The sequence below is a fragment of the Genypterus blacodes genome, unplaced genomic scaffold (genome assembly GCF_046128005.1).
Source record: "Genypterus blacodes isolate CSIRO-AG114 ecotype Tasmania unplaced genomic scaffold, CSIRO-AGI_Gbla_v1 ptg000156l_1, whole genome shotgun sequence".
NCBI classification, from domain to species: domain Eukaryota; kingdom Metazoa; phylum Chordata; class Actinopteri; order Ophidiiformes; family Ophidiidae; genus Genypterus; species Genypterus blacodes.
Genome location: NW_027466957.1, coordinates 3,741,405 through 3,768,630, shown reverse-complemented (window position 1 = coordinate 3,768,630; position 27,226 = coordinate 3,741,405). Strand labels below are relative to the sequence as shown.

Below are 27,226 nucleotides of genomic sequence, written 5' to 3'. Positions count from 1 at the left end.
TTGGTTCGATCCATTTATATAATGAATATATAATTATAATAATATTTTTGTTGATTTATTTAATTTCGCCCATAACAAAGAGAGAATAAAAGACGAACTTATAACCCAGTAATTACCAAATTGGATACAATTAATTTGAAAGAGAAAACACGACTTAAACATACCAATTTACCAAATAATACATACACATTAATAACAGTTGTGGTAGAGGTTAACTGAAAATGCAGATTTAATTACAAACACAATCGGTTATATTAAGCAATTCAAATACTTTTTTTAATATTGTTCTTTTACAATTTGAGTGGATTTTCAAAAAGTATATCAGTTTATGCTTAAAATGACGTTGCATCTCTCTGCAATATAATTGTGACAGCTGATAACTCCTTTGCTTTGTATGCAGAACTGACTGTGACAGGACATTTTGACTTTGAACTGTTTGGCCTGTGTGCACTGCTATCATAGCCAAATATTTATCTTCTGTTGGTCACAAATGTGAAATTTTATCTTTGAGAATACATCAAATGTAGTCTGCACTATGCTGTCTGACCCTCTGTGCCCTCAGTGTGGAATGATGATGGTGTTTGGTGCTCCTTTTATCGCCTTCACCGCGGAGGTTGTGTTTATGCTTCAGTTTCTGTGTGCAGGATAATTCAACAGGTTACATTTGTATGAAATCCTGTAGAGGGGCGGCACTTAGATCAAGGAACAGCTAATAAGATATTAGGGCGGATCAATAGTTAAAAGTTATTACATTTATGGCATTATTTTTAGGTCGCAAACATATGTGTTAACACTGGGTGGTAGCAGAGACAAAGATACAGCCATGGTTAAGACTGCAGAATCCTCTTACTGTCACTTACTCTCAGGGTCAATTGTTATTCAAACGTTTTAATAAATAGTTTACTATAATTTGTCCCAATTTAAACTCGAGAAAACCCCACAAGACTGAAAACTGTAAAGGAAGACCCACAATGTGATTTCCTTAAATGTGTTAGATTAACTTAAAAGAAACAAACTCAGGTGTGTGTTTCCCTTGATAGTCTATCTATAGGTGACAACTGGTTTGGTTAGAGATACAAATCTGTATCTGCTATCAGATGAATTCACAAAGTTGAAGATATTAACCATAGATAGATATGGGTAAGTATTACAAAATCAAGCAATAATGTAATAAAAGTCAAATGTACACAGAAATGCATGCAAATTAGAGAGAAATGTTCGGCCATGGCGGAGGCACTTTGAGCACTTGAGCACAGGTTTCACTGCTTTATTATCGTATCCAGTGCAGTGAGCTCTGTGGTTTCAGCAGCATTACATCAAACTCTGGAAATCCTGTTGAGAATGAACGTGTCCCGCTGTAACAGAACCCTGTGGCTGCACCTCAAGGTTTGATGGACGGGGTGCGTTTGGTTTTCATTAAAGCGTCTCGCCGCTGACCCCCTGCCCCGTCTGCAGTAACCTGAAACCAGCCTGCAGTCTGCGCCGATCACCGGTCTGCAGCCACACAGCGGGACAGACCGAGAGACAGACCGAGACACAGACCGAGCCGCGCAATGGAAGACGAGCGGCGTTCACGGGCATAGATGAGAAATCGGTGTAGTGCTCGTTTTGGGATTCTTCGCTTGTTTCTTCGTGGAGCTGTGACACCGCGGCCATGGCGAGCTGTCAGACCGAGAGAGGCGTGCAGAGAGGCGACTGGAGTTCAGCTCCTCTGCGGACTGCAGCGCTGCTCAGCCTGCTTGTGTTCGCAGAGATGCAGCGGAGCGCAGCGTTTCCCCGCCGGAGGTCAGAGGTATGATGTCCCCGCCGGAGCTACACTGACCATAACGTCATTTGTAAAACTGTATTCCCTCTTTAAAAAAATGTTTTTAATTCTGTTTTCTTTATGGACCTAGATTGTGTTTATCTTTGTTAAAACAAAATCTTTATTTCGGCATTTGTGAAATTCGTATTCCGGTGAAATGTAAACTTTAGTGAGAAGTTTTGAATGTTCCATGAATTAACAGGCTGTGGGACAGTAGGACGGTATGTCAGGCAGCTGAGCACTGAGGAAAGACAGAACAGAAGGTGAAGTGTGAACCATATACAGTGTGTCCTCATAGATTATAGACTATGCTGTAGAACATTAGCAGCTAGATCAGTGCACATTTGTCATTCAGATAAACATTAATTAATTGTCATAAATATTTGAATGTCTCAAGTCTTGTCTCCTGTAAAGACTCTGTGCAGAGCCTCAGTGTTCTTCAGGGTTATCACACAGAAATTAAGTTCTGGCTGCTAATGTGGATCTTCTTTCAAAGCAGTTTAAATCATCTCTGTGGCCTCTGGAGAGGTTTGATTCATTAGACATCCGCAGATGAAATCACTAGATTTATAGCTGATGCATTAAAATCTAATAAAGGTTGGCAGAGACAAGTAAAGATGAAGAACCTCACAGGGACAGAGCATGGGTCCATCCAATACTGTCACATTTGACGTGAGTTGGATAGATGTTGCTCAACATGCCTCAGTCACTGCCCACTACCCGCTGTGACACTGAGCTGGAGGGATGGTTGTGTGTCACTTTGGCGCACACACACACACACACACATTTTCTGTGTGTCATTCCAAAAGAGTGGTGGTGTAGTGAGGGTGACCTACTTGGACAATATAGGATACAGTAGCAGTAGAACAGAACAGAACTTGATGAGTTAGTGCCGTGGTTCTCAAACTGTAGTGGCACGTGCATAAGTGGTGGGCATGTCAGTGGCTGGTGAGATGGACCTCACATGTATACTTGCACATACTTGTACATCTCATTCATTGGAGACATACATAGAGGCTGTATTTTTTCTACCTATTTGATAATTCATTGAATTTGTGCAATAGCAACTCAATATGTTGAGTTATACGTTGGGTCCAATGAAAGAACAGCACTCAATGGACTGTTCCTCTGAGCTTTAAACTTGATTCATTACATTTACATTACGGTCATTTAGCAGACGCTTTTATCCAAAGCGACTTACAATAAGTGCGTTCAACAAAGGTAGATAAAAGAACTTCAGGTCACAAGAAATCGTAAGCGTATTTCCTTCCTAAACCAACAGCTAAGAGCATAACTAGAGCTAGAGTAGAAGTGCAATAAGTTAGGTACTATGATGAATGAGAAAAAAAGGACAAATTAGAAATGAAAGATTAGAAAACAAGAGCATCAGAAGAGCTAGGACAGAGTAGGTGATGTCCTAAGAGGGAGGATCCGGGTAGTGTTTCTTGATTCTTCATTAAATCTTGTCATGTTAATAATTGCTTTGCCAACGATATAAATGTATATTGTCTTTATGTTAACGTCTGTGGTTTGCAGTCATACACTACACATCAGGTAACAATATAAGGCGCTGTGTCATTCAGTTTGACAGTCTTTGAGTCTTTCTGAAGGAGCCAGATGAGAATCATAGTCCCTGTCTTCAAAGTGAGAGGAAGCCAGCGCTAAACTCCTCCAGACTCCCATCAGGGTCCTCTGGGACTTTGCCTTCAGATGTTCTGCCCTCACAGTCAGAGCACACCGATCGCTGGCTCAGGGGCTTGGTTTCATCTGCTTGTTTCGGACTTCACAGTTTATCTCTATTTGTGCCAAAGTGTGAGATAAGATTTGCTGTGAATGACTCATAAAACACTGTGCTGGCCTCAGTACATTAAACACTCAATAAATCTACAAACACAAAAATCCAGAGTGCCAGCCAAGGTCAATCACACAGTGTAGTGCTGAACAGTGACCCTTGCTCACTGCCATCAGCTTTATATCACTGCAAGTGCTGTCACCAGTCTGCCAGACTGCCAGACTGTCTGCTTCTATTTCACTATTTAGCAAAGGAAGTGAAGGAAGTACTGCACCTATTTGTCTTGACTGGTAGCAGCAGTAACAGGAACCAGAGGACAGAGTGCAGAATGGAAGTGAGGGAGTGGCTTTGATGCTTTCCTTCACGCTTTATCTCAAAGAAGTAAATGCTGGAGCGGGTTTTCCTCTTCTAAAGCCTCGAATTCCGTAAAGGGCCATGTTACGCGTTAAAAAAAGGACATTAATAGAGAAAATTTCAACTTCAAAATATCAAAATGAAAAATTCAGCCACAATAACAGAATTCTGCTAGTTTTGATACGCTGTAGAAATGTCCAGATTTCTCTTGCGTACCACCAGGGGGCACTTCATGTACCACAAGTGTTGCAGATACTACAGTTTGAAAACCATTGTGTTAGTATATAGAATGAACAAGTGCATCAAATAATGTTATAAATATGCCAAGTGGTCCAGCAAAAACAATTTCTGCATGTTGTGTTAAAGCACTAACTAAACAGTTAGCAGCAAGTACAGGAAGTCTGCACTCACAAAATGGCCTTCTTGAGTCTGAACCACAGTCCAACTCAAGTGTTGGAAAGTGGATTTATCATTTCAAAACATTTCCATAAAAAGTTATAGAGGTCATCAAGTGCTGTGATCACAGCCAAAGGCAAAGCAAAGCTCCAGTTAAACAGACGCAGCGTGTTTATGAAAGCACAGCGAACAGAATCCAGGTGTTAGTATCTGGAGTCATCAGGCACGTGGGACATCAGACATGCACTCTCTGTGAAAATGATCATACTTAATGTTTGGAAAGCGCTGCTGGCCACATCCTTTCTGCATGAGATGGAATGCCCTCAGTAACTCACATGTGAATCCCTCTAATCACAGCCGTTGAATCACATAGTAACTGTGAAATTACAAGGCAGTTAAATGTGTACTCTTCCCTGTTTACTGCCAAATCTGACTTCATGATTACACTGAACTGTGGCTAATGAAAGGTTTTTATTTGTCCAAGGAAGAAGTTCACACCACCGTGTTGCTCATCGGGATCCACAAAGACGCTCGGTCACAAGTGCTTCACCTCTCCAGGAACAAGCGCTACACTCTCACCCCCGAGCAGCTCAAATGGGACAAGTTCAAGCTCACATACAAGTACACATTTTAGAGTTTTTTTATTCAAAATACAATCAATTTGTATCCTGAAGCAAAGGAAAAAGAACATTCAGTGGTTGGAGTTGAATGGAAAGAAACAAATCAAATCCTGCTGGGGCCACAGATCAGTGACCCTGACATGTAGAGAGTCGGTGGTTGTAATTTTGTTAGACCAATGCCAAAGCCAACAGATGTGATTTATAGAAGTTGTTTTTATCTCAGTTTGCAAAATTATTAGAAACACCACAATGCAACACTTCAAACGGAAGATTTTCTCATTATTTCCTCATCAACTGTTTGAGTTGAAGTCTGACAAACAGCAGCTTCATCTCGTCATCAATTGTTTGACATAAAAACACTTCAAGACCTGTTTCGGGTTTCATAGGTCCTCCCATCCTTTTCAGCGCTGTCCTATGATTCACTTGAGAGTTTTAGGTGAGATGGAGCTAAAGCAGTTTGCTCTCTGTATGTTGAATGAGCCAGTTTTCATTTTGGGTTGGACAAATTGTTGGCGAAAAGCTTGAATTCACTGCAACACTTACAGGCCACCATCCGTGAAGATGATGAGTTAAGTTACATCTTCATCTCCATTGTAAAAATGCTGGATCAGACAGATTGATCCCAGACTCTTTCAAAGGCCAGTGTTGGTATCTGTCTAGCCCGAGCTGAGATAAAACAGAATTCCTGGTCTCAATAATAGAGCTGCTCTAACAGTGCTTGTGGGAATTCTGTTGTGCCTGATCAGTAGCCATTCTATTTTGGCAGCCTCCCGTGCTGTAGAGGAATGTGTGTGGAGTATTAACTACAGAATGGTCCTGTTTTCTGAGCAGGGTGCTCTCCTTCCCTACAAACTTGATAAATGCCAGTGACACGCGTCGAGGCATCGCCAAGGCGTTTGCCATGTGGAGTGACGTCTCCCCGTTCAGCTTCAGAGAAGTGCCAGCTGACCAAGAGGCAGACATTCAGATAGGTGGGTACACATCTGGACACATCTGTTCCCAGCAGATGTTCCTTAGCTCAGTGTTTCAGCCTCGTGCTGTGGTTACTGTTTTTCTCTCTGTGCTGTCATCACCAAAATGTCTCATCAAATACTTACCAAGCTTATCATCATAATTCAGAAAGCAAAAGTACAGTGACAAGAACTTGTCACCGAAACTCTTGTGTTTCTGCATTATTTATTTATTTATCTCTTTCAGCTGTAGCAAACTTTTCCCTCTTTCCTTTTAACGACTTAGGCCTGGAAAGACAAATTCTACTTTTACACTGTTCACTCTGGCATCAAATACAATAAATCCTTTTTTTCTGGAGACCTGAAGTCATAAATCTGGAGCATTCACAGTGTAGATTGGTCAGTACATCTTGATTTTGTCAGCTGAGTACTGAAAAATGCATTTGCATAATTCCAAACTTAATAAAGAAACCTGAAATGTGTCGCCACTAAAGGTTACCTTTCAGTGTTTAGTGCAAATCTTTGTGCAAATCTGATCTCTATTGGTGAAGTTCTAGTCCTTTCTATTAGCCTTGTCCATTGTAGAGCCGACCTCCGGCACAATGTACTGCTCTTCTGCTCTACTCGTGCAGGATGTGAGGCTCTATTTGTGGGTAAGGGGTTCTGCTACTCTGCTTAACAGCTCCCTCCACCAGGGAGCAGTGGCTTTCATGCACTGGGGGAAGGTCTTCCGCTGGGTAAGGACCGTACCTACCCCCTATTTTACCTTGCCAGTGCTGAAGTGCCAATAACAGGACAGTCTGTGTTGTGATCTTTATTTTGGGGGAACCTGTAAGTCCCCTTAATTTGAATTCATTTGAACCTCAATGACAGTAAGTTGTCCAGTCTGAGGTGGCAGAGCAGCTCCAAACCATTATGCTCCCTCCACCGTGCCTCACCACTGTAGAACCTTGTAGAACATCAAGAGGGTCTTCCAGAAAGCTGAGACAAGGAGCATATTGTTTCCTCTGTGGTGTCCAATGAACATCATTTTTGCATGCTGTGTGCTTTCGGTGGTCTTTGCATTATGCTCACTTTTAGGGAGAGACACAACAGCACACAATCTTCTCCAACTGTTGTCAGTTTATCTTCATGTGGATTGATGGCCACCCAGGTTTGCAGCCTCACAGAGTTCCTCTTAGATGATTCACAAGAGCTGATAGGAGCAGCCTGTCCAAGCTTGTCATCCTGGAATATCTGACTACAAAGAACTTCCTGAGAAGTTTAAAATCCTAGACTGAAAATGTTTTTAAGTTGGTTTCAGTTTGAGCAGAAATCCATGAAATTCTGAAGGTTAAGTAACTTTTTCTTGTCACTGTAATTCTTAACACACTTCCATACTTGGTGGCTCATAATGAAGCAGCCAAAATTGTGACTTGGGGGTGCAAACTTCAGGGCGTTACATAGAGTCTCAGTGACAGAGAGAGAGAGAAATGTTTGGCATTCTCCAGGGTGAAAGCTGGGTTTCCCTCCTCAGCTCTGAGGTGTGTGTTTCTCTCTGTTTGGCAGGCTTCTACCCCATCAACCACACAGATTGTCTGCAGTCCCAGTTGCACCATTGCTTTGACGGCATCACAGGAGAATTGGCTCACGCGTTCTTCCCAGCAACAGGCGAGATCCACTTTGACGATGATGAGTACTGGATTCTGGGAAACATGCGCTTCAGCTGGAAGAAAGGCATGAATATTAGTTTTTTTTTGTTGCAATTGTGAAAGCTCAGCAGTTATTTGATGGATGCAGTAGAAGCTGAATTCAGGCTTCTTCAGTTCTGGGCAGAATTGAAGAAGATTATCAGATGAGAGGTGAAACGTCTTAAAGTCTTTACTCGGAAGTCCAGTTGAGAAGAAGAACTTTGCTTGGATACTGGGGCCTGGAGGACTTATAGAGTCTTCACACACATGTGGTGTACAGCAACTGAAAGACAAATTAATACGCCAATTTTTGTTGCAGGGGTTTGGCTGACGGACCTTGTCCACGTAGCAGCTCATGAGATTGGCCATGTCCTTGGGCTTATGCATTCCTTGGAACCTAAAGCTATCATGCACCTGAACGCAACATTGACAGGGCGCAAGCTGATCACACAGGACGAGGTGTGGGGTTTGCACCGACTCTACGGTACGTTCAAAGTCCCAATGCAGCACAATGTCAAAGAGATATAGAGCCCTCCGCATTCATTCCATGTGTACCTCCTCAGCTACTCCATGCTTTTTTAGGCTTTTAGCACAGTGTTCCAAAAAAGGGTCAGAGGAAAACGAAAGAAAGAAATCCAGATCCAATACTAATGAAATGTCTTTCACCTGTGGATATGACTCTGTCATCCAGGTCTTAATATATTCGGTAGTAGTGAAACAGATGTGAACAGTAATGAACAGTTTGGCGTCAGTTCCAAGCGTCTCTGACCCAAGAGGTGAAAGGATGAAGCCTCTTGGATGAGAAACTCTTCAAGACTAAGGAGAAGGCCAGTTGCCTTTGATTTTCTGTTCCGCTTGTGAAGAAACACCAGCATGAACCTGTGATCCATTCTGAATCCCAGCATCAACCCAACGTGGCATTAGTGCATACTGTATATACGACTCATGGTTCGACATTAGCGTGTTATGGTGAGTCATGTTTATTGGAACCAGGCGCAGATCAGTGCTCCAAACTCTCCTGCTGCTGACTGGGAGCTGGTCTCAGATCCTCCTCCTTCACTGCATCTCCCCCTCTCTTCCAGGATGTTTGGACCAGTTATTCATCTGTCCGGCCTGGGCTCGGAAAGGCTACTGTGACAGCAAGCGCAAGCTGATGCAGAAGCACTGCCCCTCCAGCTGTGATTTTTGTTACGGTAAGATGCAACAGCAGCAAGAGGGAAAAAAAGACCAAAAAAACTCTCTCTCTCCCTCTCTCTCTCTCTCTCTCACTCACTTGAGCAGTCCAAGGAGCTTTTTGCCAACAGAGCAACAGGAGCCAACAGGTCCAGCCATGCAGAGCTGCCATTGGGGTTTGCAAGCATCTGATTTTAGGGGAGATTATGGTTGCTGCTGGAGGAGACTTTGTTTAATTCTGGAGAACATCAGCTTTCCCAGGGAGGCAATTTATCATTTAGGACAGTGGAAGTACCTGTCTGCTGATTGCTGCTGGCTTTCTAAGTATTCAAATAATATCTGTTGTCCTCTTTCCATCTGATGTGAGATGCATTAGTGCTGCAGTATCGAGTTGCGCAATAGGAAACAGCTCCTCCTCACTATCACAACACATAGATTGTTGTGTCTTTCTGAGATTCCGTCAGCAACAAGGGACAGTGGCGAGGCAGGAGGATACGATCCCTGGCTTGCAGTATTCTGTTCCTTGTTGTTGATTGGGAGACATTGTACGGCTGTGGAAAATTCCAGAGTGACTCCAAACCGCTGGAATTTCAGACTGTGGCTTGAGGGTTAGAGACACACAAGGTCAATTTGGATTTTTGTGGCATTAACAAGAGTGACTGCCTTTTTTGAGCAGACTTTCAGCTGATCACAAGGCAGCCAGTGGTTTTTGTCAGAGAACAGATGGGAAAGATTAAACTGATAAGACGAGCACAGTGCCAGCAGGTCAGGGATTATAGACACCACAGGAAGTGTCTGGCACGATACCGTTTGTATGATATAATTTGTTTGGAAAGTTTAAGGAAGTTCGCCAAATTGATTTGTGTGATCTCCAGATTATGAAATAGAGATTATAATCCGATCGTAGAAATGATTTATTACCGTCTTTTTCAGGCACTTCCACCAAGTCAATTTCTACAATGGAAATGCACCGATCTTAAGGTGCATTTACTCCATGATAAGCAATCAATTGGTGTCATTTGGCATCCAAATAAAGTTTCAAACCTTTAGTGCCGCATGCACTACTAAAGTAGTACTTGAGTAGGGAAGGCTCAAATGTAGAGATAGAATTTCACAACCTGCAAAGTGTTACAATTACGAAAAGACAATTTTCAGCTTGTTGGGCCCATGATTGGCTCTCTAGTTGTGGTTCATTTCATTTAAGGACCATTAGCTGAACATGTGAAGTGTTATTGACTATTGAGGTATTTCCTTTAATCTCCCAGAATTCCCTTTCCCAACTGTGGCTCCCACCCCAGCCCCCCCAAGGACCAAAAACAAGCTGGTCGTGGAGGGCAAGAAGCTGACTTTCCGCTGTGGGAAGAAAATAGCATCGAAACAAGGCAAAGTGTCGTAAGTATCGCTGCGTTCTGCTTCCATTGTGACATCTAACAAAACGCCATCTAACGCACCGCTGTTTGTTTCAGCTGGTACAAGGACGGGGAGCTGCTGGAGTACTCCCACCCAAACTACATCTCCCTGAAAGACAACTACATCACCATAGTGGCCAACGCTATAAATGAAGGCACATACACCTGCATCGTTAGGAAAAAGAACAAAGTACTCACCAACTACTCCTGGAGGGTACGTGTGCGCTTCTGAAGGCCACACCAGAACCCCCCCTGTACACTGAACAGGACATATACACACACGGTCACAAGGAGACCTCATTCACTAGGGCACATATTTCTGTATTTTTACTTTTTTTGCCTTTAACCTTGCCACAAAGCTGTTCATCCTTTATTATTTGTCATTACGTACGTGTATTTTCATGAGGTGCAGAATTAAATGTAGTATTTTCAGGTAGAATTTTGGTGGAAATACTGACTGATACTGAAAAGACATTGCAGTTTGTGTTTGGAGGTGAAACATTAGCTGGTCAATCTACCCACCTACTCTGCAGTCATAAAAAACTAAATAAAATTCCTATAACCCCCTCCATTAACTGTGAAGGCTGAGCTGAGCACCAGCACTGCGTTAGTGGAAATGGCAGGTATGTGGAGTCCAGGATCCCTAGGGTTCCTGGAGGTTTCCCCTTTGGACAAATGAGGGATAGTTATAGATTTGATTCAGCAGATATTTTCTTAGAGAATTACAGCAAGTCTTTAAAATAGGTTTGTAAGATGTATCCTTCTTAAGAGATAAAAGTTTAAGCAATGAGAAAAATTAGTCAGTGCTTCTGTTGCAGGTTTTTTAGGAAGTCAGTGAAATTAAAAACATAAAGCGCATATGGAACACCTCAGATGTCTCGCTCACTTAACTATCCTCACAGTAAGGCCAACTCTGCTTCCCGACACAGAGCAGTCCGTTCTACTAAAAGCTCTCTTTTCAAGCTTATTCAACACATCAGGTGTAATAATCCACAGAAGGGCTCTGCTGGGGCCTGGGGGAATAGATAAAATTGATTAATGAAGGTTTCCATTAGTGCTGGCCCTGGAAGCCTCCAGACACCGATGCTTCTGCGCCAGTTCCAGTGAAAGCAGCAAGCAGTCTGTCAGGAATGGAAATGTACCGATTATTTTTCTTCGGCTCCAAATCAAAGAATTTATTGGTTTAATTCTGAAGTTGAGGATCCATTTAACAACAAAGGCAGAGAGAAATTTGGGCCTCTTTTCCCTGAAAGAACAAAGTACTGAGACAAAGTGTGCAGTGCAAAGGATGACATCACTTTTGGATAGCTACTGCCGAATCCGGTTCAAGGCTGGATTTTTTTTTTAAGGCACGACGACTTGCCTTGATTTTCTCTCCTCTGGCAGTGTGTGGTTGTGTTTGCATAACTTGGACAGAGTTTATAAATGTGGGGGAAAATGGCAGACAAAATAAAGTTTCAAACTTTATTTCTAGCAAAAACATCGTCCTCCTGTCAGCAAGTCAGCTGACAGTCTAAGTAAATACTCTTACATTATGCTGGATGGAAACGAAGCCAAAGCTACATCATTATACAGTAGCTCCAGCAGTCAGGAAATACCATCGAGTTAAAAAATCTGCTCCTCTATTGTGGCATAAAAAAAAGGGAAAGGAAATTGAACAAAAAAAAACATGACAGGCGGCTTAGCGATGAGCTCATCTTTAGAGGCTAAAACTGCCACAGTTGAAACGGCTTTAAAACAGTGACATGGAGCCGAGTTACAAAGGCGGAAGATTTGAGGGAGATTGTGTGATTCAACATGGTCGAGCCACCGGTCTCGCTGTGCGACAGTCCTGACAATTTGGTTTGTGATTTCAACCAGTGACACCCACAGGAAAGTTCAAACTAAAAGGTCCAGTCCCATCTCCCAGAATTCATTGTTTCCTCTCTCCTCTCTCAGCCTGGTGTCTTTCACTTTGCTCAAATTTTGGGCTTTAAAACTTGAGGCTGAACCCTGGGCCAACTGCAGACGCTCCCTGGTTGCTGGTTGTCAGGTGGAAGCCGGTGTCCTTTAGGTCATCTTCCCCCTGGACAGACAACAGACACAATGTTAAGTGATTTAACGGTCAATTTATAACATATTTATTGTACAACTCAACACACTGGGTGCCTGACCGGGTAACACAGGTATGCATGAAAATGTTTATTAATAATATTTTCATCTTGGGTTCGGGTGGGGATTTTAACATCCCGAGTTTTCACGCTGACAAGAATAAAACTGACATCATTAACGCACACGTGTGACTTTTTGAACGAAAAGGAAACGGTCTCATCTAACAACTGTACATGAGCCTGAGCTGTAGACCGGCATCGGCCTGAAAGAAAACAACTCCTGGGTGGAGAAGTGCACTGTAGAAAACGTTAGGAGCTAAAGTGTGCTCATCATGGAAAACACAAGGAGGAAGAGCCTGTAGGTCTGTAATCTATTTAACACAGCGTTCAGAAAGCCTGGTAGCTGTGTGTAATGGAGAGAATGGAAGCTAATGTCCTTACCAGGTGACTGTAGCCCAGGCCTCCCTCGGGGGGACGAGGGCTGGTGCCTCTCTTCACCCTCTGCTGCTCGCTCTTTGCTGGCCAGGTGGGGAACATGGACGGGTCGATGGGCAGCGGCGACTCGCGGAAGTACTCGTGCTTTAGAGCTTCGTCTGATAGGATCCTCTTAGCGGGACAGTAGGTGAGGAACCTGAAAATAGCAAAGATAGACTTAGACCAGAAACAGAGGGAAAATGGAACCGTGACAAAGTAGCGCAGGTTTTGTGCTTTAGTTTCAAACTAATACTTTCAAATGGGACAGAGGCACATCAGTTACAGAAAATACAAACTTGTGTATGATGTTATTTTTGTTCCATCCCTTGAATAGAACTCTGTAGGCAGTGGATAAGCCCAGTGAGCTCTACTTTCATTTGACACAATATAAATATTTTCAGAAGTGACTGGAAATCTGCAACCTCATGACAGATATCCAGTTTATAAATGCATCCCAGTGACGGTCTCAGGTCAGCTGCACAGCCTGGCGTGAAGGAGGTCTGAGGGTTTGTGTGATGAATTCTAATTGTACATGACAGGATCAACCTCCAGTGTGATAATTGGCTCTCCAACAATGTCTGATTGGAATTGTACGTGTGAGCAGAGGCGGTGTGGTAAATGAACAGCAACAGCCTGGATAGATTTCTCCAAACAAAGTAATCCATTTCAGATGGCTAGATCACAAACAACTTTGTAAGCATTGTTGACACACCGGGGCATAATCTGAATTTAAAAGGCTCAATCTGCACACTGAACACTTGTAACAACAACAGTGACGACCTCGTGCACGTTTGAGCTCACTGCTCCACTCAGTCTTGGACCCTCGGGACCCCAGAGTCCTGCTGGTTTTCATTAGAGCCATACGGACAAATTTGAACTGTGACACCTGATTAATGCACTTATAATGATTTGGTACGATAGGAAAGTAGCTGCGGTTTGAGTGTTGAGGCCCCGGGGTGAAAACTGCTCTATGTGGTTTCACAAGCTTTTCCACACCGATTTGTTGAAGGAAACCTTTCAAAAAAACATTGATGGATAAGTGTACATGATTTGGATGCGAGTAAAAATGGTCTTAAGGTACTGATACATCAGTAGGGCTCATAATCCAGCATCTGTATAACCCTAGTATTGAAATTCATACTGTTGAAAGTAGTAAGTATCAGAGGAAGTCCATTGCCTGCCATAGCCACAGGTTGCAGACTGGAAGCAGACTTCTAAACACTCCCCTACACACGGTGGTGTGATATTCCAAACAGCTCTGTGACATCTACCTGCCAAACCACACTGCTACACTTCTACTACTTGCTGCTTTGCTTTGGAACTTCTTAGACTGTATTTCTCCAAGTATTGACCTCCCGGGTCCGAGTCGCTCCAAGAATAAAAGGCCTCATGAGTCGTCTGACAGCTGGAAGGTTTCACAGAGCTGGAAGGGGGCCAAACTTCCACTGAACCATAATCTCTCAGGCAGCACAGTGGACATGTTGTTACCATCCTCCACAGCTGGGAGGTAACTCAGCTGCGTGTTTTTGTCATTTACAGGTGTATGCATAGGCTCTGTGGGTGGGTTTGAGATCTGAAAAGGAAAAGTGAGCGGCCGCTGAGACGCTGCACTCCTCAAAGCCTCTGAACAATTCTTAGTTCGGGAATGCGCAAAAAAAAAATTACGCCAATTATGTCGGTGTGAAAAAGACTTTCCGCATTAAATGCATGTTTTCTGAAACATTTCCCTGTAGTTTGGAGAATCACCATGGTGAGTATGTCCATGAAACGGAACACAGGGATAAAATAGGCCATCGCCGAGGCACCGTGATGAATTACCATGTTGATACCGTTGTCATGTTTTAAGTAAGCCTGCCAGAAATACACAAAGTGAATAAAAAGGCCTGGAAAGCATAAAAGAATGTGAAAGGGCTGCAGTGTAATTAATCCAAGTGAGGCTATTTCCACTGCAAAAGTCACGCTATTCATTGTTGATATTTGTAGCTTATATTCACATATTAGAACAGATACATGATGGCAAATAATAGTATATCCTCTCTCAAAGCACGAACACATATGGAATAACAAAGTGAGGCTCTCTGTATTTGAGCAGTAAATATATGAGACAGTGTGTGTGGTATAGTGTTGCATCTTAAGACAAGAATCCTACTTGTTCATGAGGTCAAAGCCTTGGTCCGAGAGCAACACTCCAAAGCGTTTCCGCAGGTTGTTGTAGGGATACTCTGTGAAAGTCATCTTCTTCACAGCGGGCAGCTCGTTGTATCCGGGCCAGATCTTCTCACTGGGTGATCCCAAATCCTTCCCAACCAGCAGACATACAAGAGTTGTTAAAGTGGGTGGGGTGGATATGAAGGATAAACCAACCATAGCCAAGAAAACAGACTTAGGTGAAGAGTATTTCAATACTTTAATGATGCCTGAACTGCCTATGGTGCCACAGTGACCTGGGATGCCTGCATGACATCAGTCCACCTGGCTGTCATGCTCTAATGCTTAGGATCCACTCATTGTAAGTCAGGCAACAGTGCTGAGCTTCTCAATTTCAAAAAAGCTTCATCTGCTGGGACATCTACCAACTTCTCCACCATGTGGCCATTTGCAGAACCGCATTCTGGCCCACCCCACACACTCACTCTAAAAAGGTACATGTTGTAAACAGGGGGGCTTCATTCATTATAGTGAGACATTTCCTCATTTTATGGGGGGCAAGTGAGGTCACTTACCTTGAAAATCTTGTTAATTTGGTCAATTTCAGATTTTCCAGGGAAGAGAGGTTTCTGGGTACGGAGCTCGCCAAATATGCAGCCCACTGACCACATGTCCACAGCTGTGGAGTACTCCTGCGGAGAGAAGAACAAACATAGTGGCTGTCCACAGAAATAAAGTAGACAGTCTGCCTGGCACATTTGATGCTTTGAATCTGTCTAGTGCAGTGCCAGACTGCTGGCCCGCTGCCATCTCTCTGTTGAGCTCATGTACTGTAGAACACAAACTCTCTGTTGCATTGGTGTTTAACTCAAAGGACAAGTGCTTCACAGATGCCAGCTCTCGCAAGTGTATCTTCCTACAATCCCTGACAATATTAAGAAATCAACTTGACATCATTAGATTTGACTATGGAGGAGGTAGCTTGTCTGGTTCCTGTGATGTGCGGGAGCTACATGCTGTCAGAATGTTCATAGAGTTGGATTCCTACCTTGGCTCCGAGCAGCAGCTCTGGTGATCGGTACCACAGGGTCACCACTACAGGAGTGTAAGGCTTCAGGGGAGAACCATATTCCCGTGCCAAACCAAAGTCTCCAATCTGCAAGACAAAAGTTCACATAAAGGTCTAATGATCAATCATCACTGTAATAATTATTTTAACAGGTTCTCTGATGGGCATAATTCCCCAATCCATCCATTCTCCAGGCAATTTTAGAGTGTCCGATTAACTTAAAGCGGCATGTCTTTGGAGGCGTCTGGAGGAAACCCACGCTAACGAGGCTCGGCCCACTATCATTCAGGCATAGAAGGAAAGCAGTACTATGTAACTTCTCATAGCTTCATATTAATGTTCAGGGTTTTCCCTACTACACTACAAATTAGGTGCCGACGGTGGAACAAGCAGGAAAAGAATACTTTTGAGAACAAGAAGAAAAAGAGAAAGCAACATTAATGTCACAAATGACAAATACACAATGTTAGGGGGAGCCAACTATTACGCTGCTCCTTTAAATTATTCCTTATTCAGCTTTGGACCATGAGAGCTCTTCGAGGCCCTGTGGATTCTTGGATATCACTTGAAAAGTCAAAGTCTTAGCATACCTTGAGAATACCCTTGTGGCTCAGCAGCAGATTGGATGTCTTCAGGTCCCGATGGAGAATCCAGTTATCATGGAGATGGCGGACACCTCTCAGCAGCTGAATCATCAGAGTCTTTACTTCACCTGATGGGAGACACACATATTGGTCAAAAGTTCACATTTGTTCAATTTGTCAGTGAAAAGCATGGTGTGCAGAGGAAAAAGGGGGATCATAAGCCTGTGAGAGAGAGCATTGGGTGATTTGTAGTAGTTATGTGATGTCATGTGTGGCTGTTGAGGAGGCTTATGACTTGAGGATAAAGACTCCTCCCATTCAGGAGGAGCGTGAGAAAGTAACAATTTGAAATGAAGTAGTTACAGGGGCTGGATGAATGCACACAGATAAGAAGAAAATCTGGAAATATAATCTCTTCTGTTTTAAATTTAGTACTAGGAGGAGACATCATCATAATAAACACATTCTATGCTTTGAATGCAGTAGGGTGGGAAAAAGGTGTGGAAAATGTGCAGAGGTTTAAGAAAAGGGATTTGATCTGAAATTAAGGACATAACATCTAGTGCCACTGTGTCTCCAAAAAGACTGAAATTGTTCTTAAACTCACAGAGCCAAACTACCACAGTGAAAAAGCAAGCAAAAGCTATTATACACAAAGAAATTGACCAAAGCGCAACATGATTCTACATTACCTGGGAGAAAGGGCTGCTTCATGGTCTCCATCAGACTCTTCAGGTCATGTTCTACATAGTTCATCACAATGTAGATTTTGTCCATATTGCTTCCAACAACTATTTCCTAATGTCAGTGAGGAAACAAAAATAAGAGTGAGCTCTATCAAGACAACATTACAAGATGCTATAATTTCAAAGTTTTAACAATGTTCTTTTGTAGACAGATTATCTCGCATGCTTTAATGGATTGTACTTAAACAGGCCGAACGATGTCTCTGTCGCGTTCTCTCACCCTGACTGTGACAATGTTTGGGTGCTGAGCTTTCAGGATTGTGTTGATTTCTCTTAAAGAGGTAATAGGGAAGCCCTCCTTCTCTTTCTCCATCTTAAGTCTTTTCAAGGCTACAATTTCATCTGCAAAGATAATATGTTATGATCATTATTATGTAACAAATGAACTTTTTGAATGAAGAATGTACCAATATGAACGATGTCATACCTGTCTTTTTGTCCTTGGCTCTGTACACCACACCGTACGTGCCCTCCTCTATTCGGTTCAGACATTGGAATTCTTCAACACTGCGACAACCCTGAAATAATCAAACATAATAGTTAAATGGATATAACAAGAGAGCTCTTTATGTCAGTAACTTGCATTACATAAACCAGGGGTGGGGAACCTCCAGGGATCATTCATGATCATTCATGTAAATTTGATGGCATTATCATTGCATTTTCCGGATACCAATTGCATTGAATGATACACATATAATATCATAAGATTTTATTATTGCGAAATTTCGCTTTAAGGGAAATTTTTTATTTGAAACACAGCCCATTATTCCATGGAAAGACTTCAATAACACATCACATTCGTGGAATTTCAATTCACATAGAACTCAACATTTCACCAATATTGATATATGGTTGTAGATGTTGTGCCACTTACCTGTAAAGCAGGCAGATATTTGGGCAGCTCCTTCTTTAGCTCCACGGGTGATATTGGGGGGGAATCTGGGATGTAGTTCTCCTCTGGGGTGGGGGAGCGAGAATGAGTCAGAGATTGAGGAGTGGGGTCACCGTCCCCTGCCTCCTCGTCCTCTTCCTCCATGTCCTCCCCGCTCTCCGCTGAGTCGTGGTCAAAACGGGACTCTGGGACTAGAGGACACAGGGTGATGATGATGATTCCATGTTTACTGCAGCTTTTGATAAGTTTCTGATCATATTTCCATTTTAGATCTCAACAGTTATATGGCCCCTAGGCAGACAATCCAATTGCTGCATCACTGCAATGCCCACCTGTGGGAATGTGGTTTCCATTTTCCCTCTCCTCTTCATACTCTCCCTCTGTCTGCTCCTCCTCACTTACATCCTCTGAAAGGAAGTCAGCATGTTAGCGCTGCAAAACTGTTTGACTTGATCATAAAGAGTGGCATCAGCCATCGCAGAAGAGATGTTTTAAATAACTGTACCTGCACTGTGCTCAGACCGCCCTGAGCCCGAAACAGACCCCTCCTCCTCCTCCTCCTCCTCCTCATCTTTGTCACTTTGACTGCCAGACTCTTCATCATCATCATTCTCTTCTTCCTCCCCATCTTCCTCTTCTTCCTCTGATCCTGATCCTGATCCTGACGCTAGAAGAGATGAAAGATAGATGAGGAAAAAACGTTAACAAAGAAATTTAATCTGAAGCAAATAATACTGAGTGAAGAGGGATTCTACACATTTTACACTTCAAAGACACCAAATGATGCCGAAGATATTAGTTTGGGGAATAAAGCCAGTCTAGTCTGGCGTTTGCATTTGTATTGGTTTGTTGCTGGCAGTGCCGGTTATAAAGCATCAAATACCCATTGAGGATTCTGCTGAGCTGGTCTTCCTCTCACTGTCGCTGATGTCCTGAAGGTCTGCAAGCAGGTCCTTCTCATCTGACCTCTCCTCCTTGGATGCTATGCAGAGTGACAGGATACAGATTTAGATGCAACTGAATATCGATGGTGAAAAACATGAATGCTACAGCTTAGAGCAAACAATCGTAATGGTGGTGTGGTGTGGTGTATTGGAAACGCACTTGCACTCTTTCTCGAATCACTGTTGTCGGATCTGTCCCGGGATCCCCGGTTTGGACTGCGGCTGCGGTGACTTTGTTTGGGCTTGTCGTCATACTCATCGGGTAGTGCGCGATGGTGAGAGGGTACTGTTGACGGGGAAGTCCGTTAGCATCACCGTGTAGACAAAGCTTAGTTGTCTTACAATCAAAAAATTCAAATCTCAACACATTCAACATGGACATAAATTACGAGGAACGGATTCACAAGTACACAGATGTAGATAAAAGAACCATACAGCACAAATTGAAGACGGGTTGGAGTTGGGGTGTTGTGCAGCAAACTAACACAAAAGACTTAGTAAGTAGTAAACATTTGGCCCAAAGAGTTTTTAAGGGAAAATGGCTTTGTAAGGGTTTTAGAGCCAGTGAATGTTCCTCCATTGAATTTGATTCATTTTGACAATGAGCTTCAGAAGCTGTTGTGCTTGGTAAGAATCGGTAAGGATGGTCTAAAAATAATGTTGTAATAGGGATAAGAAAGTATCCGTTAACGGAATGTACAGTGTTCTTAATCTACATAACCAAAATGTTTATATTTTACATTTAAAAGAATGACTTTCAACCTTATTTCCATGTCCAGTATTAACAACTACACTTGACATTTGTCCTTTGAGCTGCGGTGGGCTGGTTTATGTCCACCAGTCACTGACGCATTTGGATATCAGTGACTTGAGATTAAACTGTTACTATTAGACTGTGATATCTTCTCTCCCCTCTGTTGAGCTGAGGGTTGAGCAAGCTATCCTGTCCAACAGCCATAAAAGTATAAAAGTGCAGAGGACATCTTGATATGAGCTTGTGTCCAACACTGAGGAACTACAACAAAGTACGACTCAGCAATTTGGGCAAAAAGTGCTTGCGCTACCTTCTTTGTGCATACTTGACAAAACGACACGCTGTGCTCTGAATCCATTTCCATAAACCATCCCAATATCCAAGATACATTTGAAACTGTATCTTTTTTTAAATCTGTTTCGGCGTCCCTTCCACACTAAAACAGCATATTCAGCTCCTGTAAACTGAGCTTTTCAAAACGCTGTCCAGAGTGGAGAAGTGGGAAGATTCCAAAGCTATTCCAAATACACTGACAGACAGCCGCATGATGCATACACACAGAGGCAGAGGAGTGTGCCAGAATCTTGTTCTCTTTCCTGTCTAGTTTGATCGCTTGTTTGGCGATAAATTCAGTGTTATGCAACACAAAATGGTCACAGCTGCTGTGCCTCAGCTGAGCTAGTTTGGACAAGGGCCGTTAAAATGAAGAAACAAATATAAACTGTTTTATTTATCAGCTGCAGCATGTGTGTTGTCTTCCTACGTCACGTTTTAACAATTCACCAAAAATGGTAAGCCTGTTTCCAAATCTCTACTGGATGCATTCATCTTTATTACTGTAGTTAAGGTTCCAACCTTCTCTCCGAGCATCTCGGTCTTTGCGTCGCTCCTCAGCCCTCCTCTCCCGGTCCTTCATGTCCCTTTGCTCTTTCTGCTGCTGGTCACGCAGCTTTCGATCGCGCTCACGCTGGCGCTCCAGCTGCTCGAGCCGGTCCCTGTTGTCCAAAAACAGCAGAATCCTATCAGGGAGTGGTTAAAATTAAAATTGTCCAGCATTTTGGATATTGAGATTGTGCAATGAAAACATTGTTTTATCATAAGTTATGACATGAAATGAAAATACATCTGTTAGCGTAAAAAGCCTTGTCAAAGCCACGTGTATAGTTTAAACCGTAAGGGCTGATGCTCACCTCTCTCTACGTGAATGCGCTCGGGCCAGTTCCCTCCTCTTCTGCCTTTCCCAGTCCCGTCGGGCTTTGTCTTCTTCCCACTGGCGTTTCCTGCGATCACTCTCTCGCTCTTTTTCTTTCTCTTTAGGTCGAACATTTTTGCCTGCTGTAGATGCACACATAAATTAACATGAGTAACTGGGGATAAACAAATACTATAATATTTAACTATTTAACTAACATTTGTGTTTATCTTTCTGCCAACAATACAGCACCTTCTTCAGCAGACGGACTACGGTGACGTCTTTTATCTTTTCTCTTTTCCTCTTTTCTGTGGTGAGCTTTGTCTTTTCTTGCCATTTGCTGAGGGGGCTTGATTGCGAGGGATTCATCTTCTTCTCCCCTGTACAAATTTTAAGAAAATGTTTTGAAACTGTCTAAACCAGTCAGTTTGAAATGTCATATAAACACCTTAATGTGACTGAGATCTGTACAAAACAAAGTATGCTTAACTCCAGTTAGGAAGTTTGAATTGAGGTTCTGTAGGTATTGATGGTCGCACCTGTCCTCTATAGAGTCTTCCCGAGTGTATGGGGAATTACGAATTGTTATTTCCATCCTTTGATCCCGTAGTTCTCCTTCCTCCGGAGTGTCACGTTTAGCTTCTCGATCATCCGCCTGTAGAACAGGAGCCTGTGTGAACTGAGGGAAACAAAATGGTTAACACTAGAGAACTATGTGCAAAATGTCAGATGATTGAATCTCATCTTTTACAGCCATTAGGAGGAAGGGCATGTCAAATGCACCGACCCTCTTGCAAGAATAAATTTAGCATGATGATTCAACAAAGGTTAACACAGATTGTGGTAAGCCACTTCTTATTTTTTTAACAGTAATTAAAAAGACCAACTTAATACAAGTTGTCTATATAACAGTTTGATATAGAATTCAGATGGTACAAATACTGCAAGTTTCCAGGTCCAAAATTAAAAATACAGAACTTTCCGAAGATTTCCGTTTTGATGTAAAAATCCACCAAGATATTTAATCAATAAGCAGAATAGGAACTACTCCCATTGGATGGATTTCTGGCTTGTCAGAAATGTTGGTTTGTTGACTGTCAGTGTGAGCAGATCAACAACCTAGACTCCCCATAATACAGAAAAGCTACAGGCGTGTCTGTGCCAGTGCACACTTTTTGCTGTGTCACTCGTGATAATTTGTGGCAAAACATTCATTAAGAGTAATATAATAAAAATCATTTACATTTTTCTGCCGCTTGGGCTCTGTTCTCTCTTCTAATTCTCTTCTGCGTTTCTTCTCTAGTAGAATTTCATCAAGAGTTTTCACTTTCCAGGTCTCTTTTTCGTCCCCCATCAGCATCCACTCTCCACTGCCTGGAAGGAAGGAAGACGGACAGACAGACAGAGGGGCAGAGTGACAGACAGACAGAGAGTGTTAAGAGTGAATAATGTAGCAGGTTGGTTTAATATTCTGTTGGGACTTAAGCAGTGTTCTTTGTCATTATGGCTATTTCCTTCTACCCAGTTGATGCTTATGTATCTTGTATTATATTATAACTCTAAAACAACTAACACAATAACAAAAAGGCTGTGACTTATGCACCGTCAGGACTGACTTCACATTAGTTTTCAAATGTTGTTGTGTTGGTTCAGGTTAGGTGGTTAATTTGACACTGTACAAATTTAACCCGAGTTTAACCCAAATTGCAGATTTTAGAGTCGGGCTGAATTTCAGAGCGGATGTCTTGTAACGTGCAGTGTCAGGGGGTTCTGGATGTACAATTAAACCATCCCAGTTTGGAATTTGCAGTACCATGCCAGTTCTGAAGCCTCAGCCTTGAACAAAATACTACCATAACAGAGAAGGCCTGATCCCTTAAAGTATTGTTTTATTACTCACATCCTCATCGGAGTTGTCCAAACAAGACTATTTATAGATGTTACTGATGGAACAGAAGTGCAGTTAGATCAATTTGAAAATCGAAAATATGGACGTCTTCTTGCTCATTATCAGTGGACTCTAAACAAAAAACAACAAAAACGAAATCTTTCAGAATTGATAAGTCTCTTTTAAAAATCAGCTGCGGCACGAAGCGTTTATTCAAAAGTATAGATTCTCAACAGGCCACATGGAGAAATGTATCAAAAAAGGTGTTAACGATGTAAACATAATGAAAGAGAAGTAGGGTTCTACAAATTCAAGAGTTCGGCCTAATGCTAAGCTAAATGGCTAGTGAGGCGCATAATGGACCTTTATACTGTTGTTACACTTGTTTTATTCGACATGTGTAGGCTTAACTCTAAATTAGAGAACAATATGAACTAACAGTTGACGCTATCTTACAGGTGAGCATAACAGAAGCAGAGTTCTTGGAAACTCGCTGGTGTTGTGGGGGGAAACACGCTAGCACATGATCTAGCTGGTAATATTAGCTGCTTAAAGGAAGCGCGAGACAATGGTGAAAACAACTCCTGTGGCGACGCGTTAGTATCAGGCTGACCGAAGCAGCTGCTAGGACGACAAACGGACGAAATGGTAGCCGCTTCCGTAGCTTCGTATGAACCCAACGATAGCAAGAATGAAAGTAGTCGCTCAGCAGGCAAAATAGTTACACAAACCTGAAATATGCGCAGCGGTATGATGGCACACCGGAAGTCTCAACGCGACAGTTACTTCCTGTGTCAAAATTTTACTTCCGGCAAAATAAACGTACCAACAAATAACCAACATTATGAAAATATAATATATATATATAGGTAAATAGGTAATAAATAAAAGAACAGTGTGGATATACACACACCATGAAAATGCCGAAATGTGCAGCACATAAGTCTTAAGTCGACGTGCAGACGTAAATTAAGTGTTTTGTCATAGTTTGAGCTTTGCCCGTTAGGGGGCAGCATCATTCTTGTTGATTAACTATCACATTCCAGCCAGACCCTTGGGCACTGGCGTCAATTATGATTATGATTGAACATGTACTATTCTTCTAAAATCCCTCATGCAATGTGATGGATGTTACTACCTCAGAGGTAAAGAGCACCTTTGACACCTGAGCAGCCAGTTTATCATTCAGAAACTACACAGACTTGGTTGCTTTTTAATAACATTTTGAAGTCAATAAATCAACATCACATTAACTTTGAGAATGTTAACTAAACATTAACAAATGAGACCATAGTGTAAAACATCTACATTTGACATTGTGTTGTGAAACGGATTTAACAGAGTTAATCATCAAACCTTCAGCACCCAGAGCCTTGGATACATTTTCAGAAACAATGCTTTGCATATGGAAGTTTCCAAGAATGGGTGTTGTCCTAGGAAATTACGTTTTTTGCATAGCCTACATGTTGGCCCTGTGCAGGAGAATAGGACATAGAGACTGTTATCCCTCCAAAGACTTTATTGTTTTTAATCAAACAATGATGTTGGCAGGGGAGGAAGTATCATGAAATTTGGGAGACAATTAATTTATGTTGCATTCCACTATCTGCACAGGAACTGTTGAAACCGGAGACAAACTAAGCACACAGAGTCTGAATTGCCCTTTATCTGGCAGAGAAAGAGTCATTGGCGGAGGCAATAAAAACCTGGAAATGAACCAATGGATTTACGACATACCGACCTTAGTGAACAAATGAACTCTGGCCAAGGTCTCATAACAACCAAGAGGCATGGCTGAGTTCTCATCTTAAAAGAGCCAGTAAGCAGCCTTCTGGGGAAGTTACTTCCAAACTCATAGGGGTGAGTACAGCTTGAATTAATTTCAATGATGATTTCAACTGAATTCATCTTCGGAAGATATTAAATATGACTATTTGCAATTAATTGTCTGATTTAGGTGACTAAACTATGGATTGAAATGTTTACACCATATAATATCATAATGTAGGTGTAAAATACGTGGTAGAACTTATAAGTCAGGTGCATTGTGATGTATTAGTTAGTTGCTGTATCAATGAACATTTAAAAACGTTTCTTGCTGTTAACACAATAAAAGAATATTCATAATATTATACAATAGAAGAATATTATTCTTACTATTATTCTACATTCTACAAACAACATTTAATGGTCTACAGACTCCAGTGTTATGGACTTTATACAACACAGTGACAAAGCAGTAACAAACAATCTGTTCAGGTTGTCGAGCGACTCAAAGAAGCAGATAAAGCTCTGAGGAGAGGAAGAACCTACCACATGGACGCTAACAATGAAGGCAGTGTGCAGTATAATCGCTGGAATGACGAAAACATCAACATGGATGTAGAGGCATCACAGTCTGCTATGATGAGGTAAAAGATTAGCTACAGATGGAAAAATCAAATCTACGTCAAGTTACTAGTTTATTTCCTTTGTTATCTCAACAATCTCATGCAATATATACAAAGAATGTTGTGTCTACTTCAATTGACTGAATATTAAAAACACCCCTCAATTTAATTCAGCCTACAAACTACAGTGGTGGAGTAGATACACACAAAGTCAACTAAACTTGTGCGCTAACCCTAACTATTCTCAACTCTTTGAACAGTTAAAAATGGATTTCAAAATAAGACACTTTGGAGAAAAGAGTGGTTACTATATGACAGTGATAGTTTATTGCAAGACTTCGTGCTTTAGATTGTACATATTGTACCAAATAGATTATAAATGTTAATGAAGGACGAATGTATTGTAATGTAATGTAATTGGTATGACCATGCAGCAGGACATCTCAAAACTCACTTGAATAAAAAGTTGATTAAACAAGGAGAAATAACTATGAATCTTTTTCACACCCTTTATCATTGCAAGGTGGGATTTGTTGCATATGTTTCCCAATTTCTTGAAAACTACAGACACAAATCTTGATTTTAAAAATGCTGCATTTGTGTACTAGAATAGAATATCAACAAGGGAAAAAATAGCAGAGATGCAGATATTGATGTGGACCCGGTGATGGAAAATACAGTGTATGCTTGTACAGGAGTCACATTTATGGTGTCTGTACTGGTAAAGTACTGTATGTTAACAAATAAGTCCCGAAGCATGCAGGTACAACCAATGTAAAGCTAAGGTTATGCTGATTAAACATTGCATACAACAGTTGTGAATCCAGCAGAAGAGAAAGTCTGCAATGAACGTGAATACATGTAATCACATCCTGTGTCAAGGTGATGATGGTACATGTCTGGCTTTAAGTTGCCACCAGAGAACCTTTGGGCCTTGAAGGAGGTATGCACTCTCAGACTCTGACTCTGTCCTTGCATTCACAGGACCTACAACAAATTTTGTACTGGCAGACTTGGGATCGTATTAAAAGCAGGAGGAGCTTTGACTGCACTGGTGGTCATTTACATCATAGGATACACGACAGGATACTACGTCCACAGTTGCTGACCATGGGTTCCAGCCAGGAGAGAGAAGATCTTCCCTGTGGACACTCTGGATCAATCACAAAGTCATTGCATTCCAATTTGAATTTGTGACAAATTTCGGGAACAATGTTTTCTGACAATTTGAAACCAGATATCATTTCAGAAGGTTGGCAATTTCAGCCTTAAATTACTGATCAACTTTAAAACTATGAATTTCAGACTTGTACAGAACATTACAAATGCAGTTCCTGGAGTACACACCATTTACCATTCTACCAAAATGGCTGTCCTGTTTAATCTCTGTTGTCATATTAAACCTGCATCAATTCCACAACTGTGATTAGATTCATTTCAGAAAATACAGTATACTATAAAAAAACATTGCATGCACTTATTTCAAAACAAGTTTAAGAGGACCTAATTTGTGTGTGTGCATATATAATGTATAAGAGAAAACACTGTATTAGGCACAGTAACGTTACATTTTGTCATTCAACAATTCTACTTTCTTTCCAAGTGTGCCTCTGCCTTGTAATGGTTAATCTAGTCAAAATCAGTCTCCGTTGTAGATAATCTTTATGGTATCCACATCCTGCTCCTCTGCAGGCTTTGAGCTACTAAGCTCATCATTTCCCATTGAGAGGAGACTGGAGTTGACTTTCAGAATCCACTCTGTGATCTTTTCATCTGTGTAGTATTCCTCATCATCACCAGTCAGGCCCTCTGCACCAGCTCGGTCTTCAGAGTCCAGAGATTCTGTTTCAATAGCCGAGTCATCAGAGCAGAAATGTCTTTGTT

The 27,226-nt window shown here is 41.9% G+C and overlaps 3 protein-coding genes across 8 annotated transcripts; 2 read left to right on the top strand and 1 right to left on the bottom strand.

Moving 5' to 3' along the window:
• The first annotated feature begins 1,283 nt into the window (after nucleotides 1-1,283).
• Nucleotides 1,284-11,633, top strand: mmp23ba (matrix metallopeptidase 23ba). Its single transcript, XM_076166314.1, has 8 exons — nucleotides 1,284-1,792; nucleotides 4,831-4,967; nucleotides 5,798-5,937; nucleotides 7,465-7,632; nucleotides 7,906-8,070; nucleotides 8,669-8,779; nucleotides 10,025-10,151; nucleotides 10,226-11,633. The coding sequence occupies exons 1-8, from the start codon at nucleotides 1,655-1,657 to the stop codon at nucleotides 10,398-10,400; spliced, it is 1,161 nt and encodes a 386-aa protein (XP_076022429.1). The 5' UTR covers nucleotides 1,284-1,654; the 3' UTR covers nucleotides 10,401-11,633.
• On the bottom strand, nucleotides 11,619-23,732 carry cdk11b (cyclin dependent kinase 11B). 6 transcript variants are annotated; one of them, XM_076166308.1, is made up of 21 exons: nucleotides 23,684-23,714; nucleotides 22,965-23,084; nucleotides 22,308-22,438; nucleotides 21,604-21,743; nucleotides 21,317-21,444; nucleotides 21,063-21,207; nucleotides 20,728-20,891; nucleotides 19,279-19,404; nucleotides 19,058-19,156; nucleotides 18,680-18,841; nucleotides 18,507-18,581; nucleotides 18,157-18,365; nucleotides 17,707-17,797; nucleotides 17,500-17,621; nucleotides 17,226-17,331; nucleotides 16,540-16,661; nucleotides 15,929-16,036; nucleotides 15,456-15,572; nucleotides 14,882-15,030; nucleotides 12,700-12,889; nucleotides 11,619-12,233 (listed from the first exon to the last, which is right to left on the bottom strand). In XM_076166308.1, exons 3-21 carry the CDS (start codon nucleotides 22,422-22,424, stop codon nucleotides 12,141-12,143), a joined length of 2,463 nt encoding a protein of 820 aa, XP_076022423.1. In that variant the 5' UTR covers nucleotides 22,425-22,438; nucleotides 22,965-23,084; nucleotides 23,684-23,714; the 3' UTR covers nucleotides 11,619-12,140. The 6 variants fall into 6 exon arrangements, with proteins under 6 accessions (XP_076022423.1, XP_076022424.1, XP_076022426.1 ...); XM_076166309.1 differs by lacking the exon at nucleotides 23,684-23,714 and adding an exon at nucleotides 23,566-23,675; XM_076166311.1 differs by lacking the exon at nucleotides 23,684-23,714 and adding an exon at nucleotides 23,566-23,673 and having other exon boundaries at nucleotides 22,965-23,007.
• An 874-nt stretch (nucleotides 23,733-24,606) lies between these two features.
• Nucleotides 24,607-26,750, top strand: smim1 (small integral membrane protein 1). The gene is made up of 3 exons (XM_076166902.1): nucleotides 24,607-24,812; nucleotides 25,212-25,363; nucleotides 26,327-26,750. Exons 2-3 carry the CDS (start codon nucleotides 25,269-25,271, stop codon nucleotides 26,448-26,450), a joined length of 219 nt encoding a protein of 72 aa, XP_076023017.1. The 5' UTR covers nucleotides 24,607-24,812; nucleotides 25,212-25,268; the 3' UTR covers nucleotides 26,451-26,750.
• Nucleotides 26,751-27,226: the final 476 nt, after the last annotated feature.